Source organism: Amborella trichopoda, chromosome 8 (genome assembly GCF_054954075.1).
Source record: "Amborella trichopoda isolate Santa Cruz 75 chromosome 8, AtrichopodaSantaCruz75HAP2 v2.0, whole genome shotgun sequence".
Taxonomy (NCBI): domain Eukaryota; kingdom Viridiplantae; phylum Streptophyta; class Magnoliopsida; order Amborellales; family Amborellaceae; genus Amborella; species Amborella trichopoda.
In genome coordinates this window covers 8,531,357-8,542,265 of record NC_142343.1, presented here as the reverse complement: position 1 = coordinate 8,542,265, position 10,909 = coordinate 8,531,357, and the positions used below count along the sequence as shown (strand labels likewise).

General features: G+C 33.1%; 1 protein-coding gene across 1 annotated transcript; it reads right to left on the bottom strand.

Moving 5' to 3' along the window:
• Positions 1-9,219: 9,219 nt before the first annotated feature.
• LOC18436122 (flowering-promoting factor 1) lies at positions 9,220-9,615 on the bottom strand. The gene has a single exon (XM_006846147.3). The coding sequence runs from the start codon at positions 9,613-9,615 to the stop codon at positions 9,220-9,222; it is 396 nt and encodes a 131-aa protein (XP_006846210.1).
• Positions 9,616-10,909: the final 1,294 nt, after the last annotated feature.

The window sequence follows — 10,909 nt, the reverse complement described above, 5'->3', positions numbered from 1 at the left end:
TCGAGCCCGAGCCGAGTGCTTGGCCTAAGTCCGAGTAATTCTGCCCAAGTTGGGCCGAGTACTTTAGAAAAAAAAAAGTGTTAAGAATTTAAAAGATACCAAAAAATTAGGGCATATATGTTTAAAGACTAAACAAAGCATATATGAGGTCAACAATAAAAAAAAAATACATTTTCAAAAATTAATTCGTGACTGGGGTTATTTTTAAAATAATAAAAAAAGATGGGAAAATGTAAAAATAAATATTCATGGCAAAAATACTTTCCAATTTTTGCCAATTTGATAGAACACATAAATAAATATGTTACAAATAGATTTTTTATTTTTTTATTTTTATAATTGTTAATTTATTCTTGAATTTTTTAATATCCCCAAGTTGAACGCCCAACTCAAAAATACTCAAGCGAGTCCGAGCAGACTCGCCAGAGTTGCCGAATATTGAGAGAGACAAAAAAGATGCTGATACCAATTTTTTTTTTTTTTTTTGTCCTTATGTAAAGATTTAAGAAAATTACAAAAAACCCCTATGACTAAACTTTATATGCAAGTTACCCCCAACCGAATTTTTTTTTTGCACCTTTTTTCCCCCGTAAACACACTTTTCTACCAAATACCCACCCAAATAAAAAAATATACATTTATTTTTACGAAAATATCCCTTTTGGTACAGAAAAATTTAATTGTGGCTGGACATTCACGTGGGCTTATATGGGTTGATATTGCCGGACCCCGTTAAACTAAAAAAAAGTGTTGGACCACTTTTTGATATTGCTAGATTGCACTTTAGGCTTGTTGCTGGACCGCATGAGCCTATTGTCAAACCGCTTTTTGGCAGTGCCGGACTGCATGGTCCTATTGCTAGACCGTTCTTTGTCAGTGCCAGACTGCCACTGTTATTTACCAGATTGACATTACACTGCCAGACCACCTTATAGAATACGCCGGATCGCCTTTTCGTGGGAAAGAGGATAGAGAGGCGTGAGCAAAAGTAAGGGAGGGTAGTTTGAACTTCGTTTTATTTATTTTGTATAGGTTGGGGGTATTTGTTAAGAAATTATCCCTTGGGGTAAAAATGAAAAATTGTGGGTAGTATTTAGAGTTATTTGTAATTTTTCCAAGCTTTTATGCCCTTTAGTATGAGAAAGGAAAAAAACCATTAATAGGAGAAAGCAAAAAGAAGAGGTACAGGTGGTTTCGTAGAAAAAGAAGAGGCAAAAGAAACCGAGTAGGTATGGGTGGCTTTTGCGGAGAGAAGGAGAGAAATATTACTTCCATGGTGCATGAGGCGTGGGAGACTCGAGATTAATTTAAAGGGTCTGCTTTGATACCATGAACGGATTTAGAGGACAGTATTTTGTATAAAACTCTCCGCACCCATAGGGAGGGTTGTGGGTTGTATTTGTATAGGTGTGTATCCAACATATTGTGTAAGCATCCTTATTGACTCAACCTACCATACTTACATCAATCTGTATGGGCAGATTTACAATCTAATTTATTTACGTTATAAAATAGAAAAATATACAATGAGATCATTTATCTTTGGTATAAGATGGTCCCAATTAATCTTGACCATTAGATGTGAAATTGGGTGGCTACATTTATTGCATTGACCACACTCAAAGCTTAAAAGAATTTTTCTCGAATTTTGTGGCACATCCAAGCTAATAGATTTCACATCGGATGGTTACAAGTAATTGTGACATCCATGTAGCAAAGGTAAATGGTCTCATTGTATACAATCACTTATAAAATATGTAATGTACTATTTTTTTTATGGGTGTGGTTTCTATAAGATTGCCACTTTAACTAACCCAATTAAGGCGCACCTCTAAATTTTATCATAACATGTAATTTTTCTGTAAAAATTTCTTAGGATTATCTGAAAATCTATTTTTATATCTAATTATAAAAGGGTGTGGGTTCTATAAGGTTGTAATCTTAACAATCCAATTAGGGCGCACCTCCAAAATTTATCATAACATGTAATTTTGGTGTAAAAAATTATTAAGATTATCTCAAAATCTATTTTAATATCTAATTATAAAATTTTAAATTCCAAAAATCTCTAAAATCAAGTAGATCTATAAACATATGAAAATCTTGAAACTGGATGGTCTAGATAATGTGTTGCAAGATGCACTCTTTTTGGGACTCAAAATCTTTTTTTTTTTTTCCATATTCATACATATCGTCGTCGAGATGATCAATTAGAGGGTTTTTCAATATTAAAACAACATTTGTCTAATGGATTTTTCAGGTGCATCTGTAATTCTACATTTTAAGGTTGCAACATCATATAAACTTTTTCCATTATAAAATTCTCCAAAAATGGTTAATATAAAGCAGATCTATAAACATATGAAAATCTTGAAAATGGACGGTCTAGATAATGTGTTGCAAGATGAAATATTTTTGGGACTCAATACACACACACACACACATACACACATATACATCTCGATGTCGAGATGATCAATTAGAGGGTTTTACAACATTAAAACATCCTTTTCTGATGGATTATTGAGGTGCATATGTAATTCTACATTTTAAGGTTGCAACTTTATATAAACTTTTTCCTTTTTTAATAGTTGTTAATAAGATTTTTTAAAGTAGATGCTTCTATAAGACATTTTAGATTTGTTCTTATTTGTATAATAAAATAATTATAAAATATAAACCAACAATTTCAATTTCAATATATAATATTATAATTAGTTAGGTTATAATAAATTTGGATGAGTAAAGCAAATTAATAAATGTTTGATGCTTTGACGTGATACTAATTTCACTATATATGAGAATTTTTTTAATCTTATATTATAGAAATGTTTTTAATATTTTTAAATTATTTTGACGTAATATTAGAATACTATATTATAATTAATAAATAATTACATATACAGACATCCAGACAGAAAAACAATGTTTTAATATTCACCTATTTTTACAAAACAATGAAAGTACATAATGCACTATTCTTAATTTCTTTTAGAAACTAAAAGAACATTATTTTTAGAGATTCGTAGTGATTTTTTGAAAAACATTTAGGACAAAAATTGTTGATTCGGCCGATACTCTGATCTGATCCACCGATCCCCCGTTTTGACATAGGTATGGGTGCGATCGATATTTGAAAAATATTTAGAACAAAATTGTTGATTCGGCAGATACTCTGATATGATCCACCGATTCCCCGATCTGACATCGGTATGGGTGTGACCGATTCGAGTCACTGATCTGTTTTTTAAATAAAGGGAGGAATAAAATAAATATTTTTATAAAAAACTGGTGACATTTTATTAGTGATTAAAAAAAATTAATATTCTATGCATCTATCGGTGATGTTACTGTCTATTATAATTAATAAATACTTTTGTTTTTAATAAGAATGTCTACTTTACGCTTGACTAATTACTTAATATACCTATCGATAAAAAGTTATTATATTATAGGATAAAGAGTATCAAATGTCAAAAAATGTTGAGTAGGTTAAATATATACTCCAACGGTAGAAGTAGCATAATAAAATCTTTCATTTTTAAATAAAATTAAAATAAAAAATAAAAATTATTTTAAACTCTTGATGGTTCAATTGGATTCGGGTAAAAAACAACGTGTCGGGTCATGATGAGAGCATCCCCCTACAGAGTTATCTATTCATTCGTACAGCTGACACTCTTAATTTATAAAATGTAACTGCCAAACCCAGTGTTTTAAAAAACGCCGAGTCGAACCGGACTCGCTCGGTTCGACTAGGAAATGGTGAAAAGGGGACCGGATCGCCTAAAAAATCGGAAATCGTCCGGTTCTAGAGAGAACCGAACGATTCTGTACAGTGAATCGCCGATTCACTGTACGGAATCGGCGAGTCCGAACAGTGAATCGGCGAGTCCCGTACGGATTTTTTTTTTTTGTAATCCATGATAGATTTTTTTGTAATACTTGATCGATTTTTTTGTAATCCATGATCGAATTGTTTTTGTTTTTTTGTAATCCATGATCGAAATGTTTGTTTTCTTTTCTTGTAATCCATGATCGATTTTTTTGTTTTTTTGTTTTTTTTTTGTAACCCATGATAGAATTTTTTGTAATCCATGATCGAATGTTTTGTAATACATGATCGAAATGTTTGTTTTTTTTTTGTAATCCATGATCGAAATGTTTGTTTTTTTTTTTGTAATCCATGATTGAATTTTTTTTTTGCTTTTTTTGTAACCCATGATAGAGTTTTTTGTAATCCATGATTGAATTTTTTTTAATCCATGATCGAACTGTTTTTTTCTTTTTTTGTAATCCACGATTGAATTTTTTGTTTTTTTTTGTTTGTTTTTTTTTGTAATCCATGATTGAATTTTATGTAATCCATGATCGAATTTTATGTAATCCATGATTGAATTTTTTGAAAATTTGTGATTTTTTTTTTTTAATCCATGATCGAATTTTTTTTTGTAATCTATGATAGAATTTTTTGAAAATTTGTGATTTTTTTTTTAATCCATGATTGATTTTTTTGAAAATTTGATATTTTTTTTTTTAATCCATATTATTCAAAGAGAAAATGAGAGAGATGATGATTCTGAGGCCACCCTATCCCAGCCATATTATTCACATATCGAGTCCCAACAGCAACAGTGTAGGGATGAGCACGAAATACTGTAAATTAAATGCTGAATGGCGGTTCATGCAGGGAAAGAACATATCAATATTCGCATATTCATTAAAAAATATGAAAATTCTTAATGGAGTACCCTCATTTTTTATTGAATTCCTAAAAAACAATATTTATAATGAATTTTAATAATTTTTTCGAATTTTTTTTAAGCTTTATTCTGATCGATTTACCCGATTTCCGATTCGAATCGCCGATTCACCGATTCGAATCGATTTTTTGGAAGCCCGATCAGGTTCACCGATCCGTTTTTTAAACCATTGGCCAAACCTATTGAAAAAGAGGGCAGGGTCCGTCTTCCCCACTCAATTAGCCCAAAAAAAAAAAAAAAAAAAAAAATAAAAGAAAAAAGAAAAAGGGGAGCATTCGGCTGCAAAAGACGTAAATTCACTAACGTTTGTGGGACAAACGGTTCATTTAAAATCGCAATGAATTAGGACGTGCTCCTCAACGATCTCTCGCTCACTAGACAAGAATTCTTTTGGCTTTAAGATGGGGATGTGGAGTATACTTTGTGATGTGTACGGTGGTCAGGCAGCAGCGGCGGCGAAGGCGCGAATTTTGACTACGCACGAATCCACCTCTCCATCTGACTCTCTCTCTCTGACAACCACCGTCGACACGTCTAATCACCCTAAAGTTTGCGGTTGCCCTACACTTTAAGTTTAGAGCGAGAAAGTGACTTGCCCTTACAACATCGTAAATTACATGTATCCTAAAGCTTGTGACTAGTTAGTTCGCAGTTGTAATAAATACGTGGAAAAAGCTTTTTTTTTTTTTTTTTTTTCGAGGGATTGTTATCTTTGAAAAATTGCTCCTTGGTAATTATAATTATTCCAGCGAGTCATAAAATTCGATAAATTATTTTTTAGAACTTTGTGTATATTTGATAATACTCTTATAATGACCCATTTTAAAACATTTAAGGGACAAGAAAAGAAATTGGGTTTGTGGTGGAAGCACCCACACTCTAATCACCCCATTGTGGTTTTCAAGGTTCGTGGTGGAAGCGCCACGACTCTAATCATCCCATTGTGGTTTTCAGGGTTTGTGGTGGAAGCACCCACACTCTAATCACCCTAATGTGGTTTTTATTCTCTCGCTCTGATGTAGAAGCCACTATTTTTTAGATCTAAACGCCTTTTCTATTTTCATATGGTTTGACACTTTGAAGGATTTTCTTTTCTTGGCTGCAGTTATATGGACAACTTGAAAAGAAAGGAACCTTCACACATTCGAAAGAAAAAACAGAAATCTTGGTTAGATCATAAGATCTTTCTAAACTGCGAACATTAACTGGGGTGTGGCTCTCGGGCCCTTTCATTTTATCTCGAAAAAGAACTCCTTCACCCATCTTAAAGAACTTCTTCAGTTTAGGAAAAGGAAGCCCTCTTGAAGTGCCCACTGGGTGAGACCGCCTAGTGGTTTGCTCGTACTCAATTTCGTGGTAGCCTTAAGACTCAAGAGGGACTCATGTGGCGTGGTTTTATGGTAATATCAGAGCAGATCCCATATTTATGATATCAATGAGATCGAGTTAAGGGCACTGAAAGAAGGGGTGCTCAAACTGTAATATGATGGTATTAGAATCATCATTAAGGGGGAATGATCTCAAACACATCTTCTGTGGACACAATTTGGAGGCTGCTTGTCTTGCCAAAGAGGGAGCTTTGCTATAACCATTTTTTCTCTTTTAATTTCCTTTTTGTGTTTCCCTGTAACTCTTCATTCACTTAATAAAACTCTTACTCACCGTTTCAAATAAAAAGGAAAAAACAAAGAAGAAGAAAAAGAGTGATTTCCATTCTCACCACTAACACTATCCCACTAATACCCCACTAATACCTTTAAAATGCTAACTCCTAATCTACTTGAAAAAATAGGTAGTGGCTTGTCTTTTCCACTGAATTAAAAAATAAAAAATAAAAAAAAATAAAAAAAAATAATAAATAAATTTAAGGGACGAGAATGATTGTGACCTCTATATATAAAAGATAAATGGTCTCTTTGTACGCAATCCCATTTTTTTAGGTAAAGTTTACAACTTTAAACAATAAGGAGCACCTCTAAACTTTGTTATAAGAAGCAATTTTGGTATTGAAAATTTTTAGGATGGTTCGAGAATCTATTTATCTCTAATCGTAAAATTTTAAACTCTAAAATTAGTCTAAATCAAATAGATCTATAAACACATAAAAATATTGCAAATGTACGATCAAGATAATATAAGATGTATTATTTTTAAGACTTGAAATCTTTTTTCTTGTATCCATATATCTCGATGTCGAGATGATCAATTAGATAGTTTTCTAAAATCAAAATAACATTTTCCGGTAGAGTTTTAAGGTGCACCTTAATTCTACAATTTAAGGTATCAATTATCAACATGATTTTTTTTTTAAATTTTTTTTTTTGGTAGTTCAGTAGTAGGAGCTTGGAACTTTAGAAAAGGGGCTCTTTTATTGCTAACCAATTTCCCGTACTAAAAAAAAAAAATTTGGCTAAGCTGACTCCAAAAGCAAAGGATTCAAAATCTCCTGATTTTCCTATGTTCACAGTAGGCGTATGCTAATGCAGCTCAGCAAACCTAATCTAGTTTTATAGCATGCATGGCTCATGTGATTTGTTGTACGATTGAGTTACAATATTACTGGTAGAAGTAAGGCTGCAAAAAGAATGGGCTTAATGGTCAGGGTGACAAGGCACTACAATATGATCTCTTCAGTTAATGTTAAAAAAATCTTTAGTATCAAATATATATGATCTAAATAAAATAGACAATGTAAATTAATGCAGCCTTATTTCATTCAGGTTTAATTGTAAACACATTCAGTCAGTGCACTACTAAATCTACAAAAATCCACGCCACAACCCAAAATAAGTTTCGGTATTAAAGAATGATTAACATTTTCAAATATGTAATGATAGGGTTCAAAGCTTTCGAGGTTACTTATTTTTATTTTACCCTTGATTCAAAAACAAGTGTTTATGCAGTTTAAAAGTTGGACTTCCAAATAATCCAAATGTTTGTGTGTGTGTGTGGGGAGAGTGGGTCAAAAGCTGGACTTTCAAATTGGGGGGAATAGATAAAAAAAAATTAACCTCAGATATTTTAGACCTCACCATAAATATCAGAGCTATGGATCACTCTGTAATACCAAAATTTATTTGGGTCCTAACGTAGATTTCCTTTATCAAGGGTGTGGTTTGTTTGTGTGTGGAGTGGGTCAAAATTTGGGCTTTTAAATTGGGGCAATAGATATAAAAAAAAATTAACCGCACATATTTTAGACCTCACCATAAATGTCACAAATATGGATCAGTATGTAATACCAAAATTTATTTTGGGTCCCATCATAGATTTCCTTTATCAAGGTGGTGGTTTATATGATTAAATATTAAATAATCCAAGTAAAATACACCTTCAAACCTTCCAAGATAATAGAATTTCGGTGTGAAAATTTTTAAAGTAATTTGAAAATCTATTTCATTTCTAATTATAAAATTTAAATCTTCATATAAATTACGTAGATTTATAAACACATGGAAATAGATTATTTAAATAATAATTATATATCTATTTTTTATATTTATATATATGGAAGTCGAGATGATCAATTAGAAGATCGAAACAACTTTGCCAATAGGTCAATCGGGTGAGCGGAAAAATTGGACGTTTGTATAAAGGTGAGATTTGTATAAGGTTTCCTCCTTATACTGTTCTAGTACGGAACACCTAAAGAATTTATTTATGTCATTTTGGAGTCGAAAGCTTTATGATGGCTTTAAAATCTTCTTTTATGGTTAGTTATAAAATTTACAATTTAAAAAATGATATAGATTGAGTAGATCAAAAAATACTTGAAAATTGACGGTCCAGATAACTTGTTACACAGGATGCACTATTTTTTTTGACTTTGAATTTTTTTTTTTTTTTTTTTCATGTCCATTCATCTAAGGTCGAGATGATCAGTTAGAGGGATCTCCAATACCCAAATACCCTCCACTGGGATTTTTGAGGTGCACCTTACCGTATAAGGTTGCTAACCTTATATAAACTTTTTCCTTCAAGGGAGCTAATGTTATTTTCCCATTATTAGTCATCTTTCACTGAGTCAAAACCTGAAATGAAGAAGAAAAATGCCATTTTGCGACCACCATTTTGGAATGGACCAGAATGGTAGCCTAATAAGGAAACAAATGAACAATAACACAACACATTAAGAATACAAACTTAATTATAATTACCCATAATATTCATTAACGACATTGCATGTGTTCATTAATACCTCTATTTTTAATAGCCACCCCTTAATCTCTCTCACCTTTAAGAGTGAAGATCCTCCCAAACAAGCTAATAAAACTACTCTCTCTCACTTCCAAGCTCTCTATTCATTCCTCGTTTCTCTATAAAGCATGAAAACAAGCCACTGTATCTCTCTCTCTCTCTAAAATGGCCTCTGTATTGCTCTTCTAAGGGATCACTACATGTATATCTCTCTCTACAAGTTATCACTACATTCTCTCTCTTCTATCTGTTTCTCTCTCTAAATTGGGCGGTCTTGCACCTCGAAGAAGGAGCGATTCTTGACAACAATGTCGAACATGTGTGTGGACTTGAAGTGAGAGAAGTCCCTGGGAAGGGTGATGAGATCCACCGAGGCTGCCGACCTGTGGAACTGGATGACGTCAGCCCTAGCCCTCTGGCCGAGCGGGTAGTACCTCTCCCAACCGTGCTGCTTCAATCTCTCTTCCAGCTCCGCGTAGCACCCAATCACCTGGTTCGACGGCAGGTGCAACAGCACCCGCTTCTTCGAGCCGCCCAACCGGTGCGACGACGACGACGACGACGACGACGACGGCTCCGGCCAATCCAGTGGCTCTACGTTCGGGTTCGACACCAGCTTCGCCACTCCATTCCTGAATACCCAAACACCCGACATTCTCTCTCTAGGACTGGCTCTGTTCCTCTTTCTCTTTCAATTGCTTCCTTTCAGGCTCTCCCTCTCGCTCTAGTTTTTTTGCCACCTCTCTTGTTCTCTCTCTCTCTCTCTCTCTCTCTCTCTCTAAGTCTCGTTCCAATTCTCTCTTGGGTATTCTTTGTAGCTTTTCGCTTCTCTCTCTAGACTCTTTTTCTCTCTAACCCACTCTCCAAAGTCTAGACACTTTCTCTCTCTTTGATTTCTTTCTTTCTCTCTCTAAAATCTCTGATATTTACCACTTTCTCTCACTAGACCTGGGAGTCTATGGGCGTAGGGGGGAAGGCTGAGGCTTTTAGCGGTTTATTTGAAGGACGAGGAGTGCAGGACTTCATATAAACTTCTCCCTTTGCCATCTCGATCGTGGCAAATGACTATTATACCCATCAGCAAGCTGGTTATAACGATTTTACCCGTCGTTTTATACAATTACTCGATAGGCCACGGTGCCCTCCTCTTTTGCTAAAATGGCCAAACAAAATTACCTAACATTACTTCACATCACCCTACATCATGGGATATATATATATATATATATTTTAAAGATCCGTGTTAATTTTAATGGTAATTTTTTGAAATCCTACCCGTTTCTAAAAAATCATTACTCATTATATAAATATGAGATTTAGTATGTGCATCATTTTAATTCACCCAAAAAAAATATTAAGAAGAATTTTTTGATAAAGTATAATAACCAAAATGCTCTTTTAAACTTTTAAGGGTATTTTAATTATTTTATTTTATTGAGAATATTTTTTTATAATTTTTACAAGTGTAATTTTAAGATAGGAGCGGACTTCCAAATTTTGGTGTTAAAATAATTCATAAAAAAAAATTAAAAATAAAATAGTGTAGAGACGTGATATTGTGATTGGGGTCTTCTCAGCCGTCCATTCAGAATGGATGGTTGGATTGGTGGAAGCATATAAGTTTTGTGCAATAAGAGAAGCATTAAAAGCTGATCCAAGCCCAAAAAACATAAAAATTTTCCCTCTAAATATCATGTAGTTATTCTTGAAAAGAATTGAACTTTCCTTTTTCCTTGATTTGGATTGAATGAACAAGTGAAACTTCCTATTATACAATGTAGAAACCCTGAAATGTGAAAATAGCTTAAATCTTCAAAGTAAATCAATTCTGTCTCATTATAAACTGAAAATTACACACATTTACACACAGTTTCACATTAAGAACCATAAATCCCTCAAAGGATTTTTCACTGTAATAAATAAGTCAATATAACTCTAGTAAAAAATAA

Bases quoted from the DNA above. Each gene is read 5' to 3' on its own strand.
- LOC18436122 (XM_006846147.3), bottom strand. From the start codon at position 9,615: ATGTCGGGTGTTTGGGTATTCAGGAATGGAGTGGCGAAGCTGGTGTCG.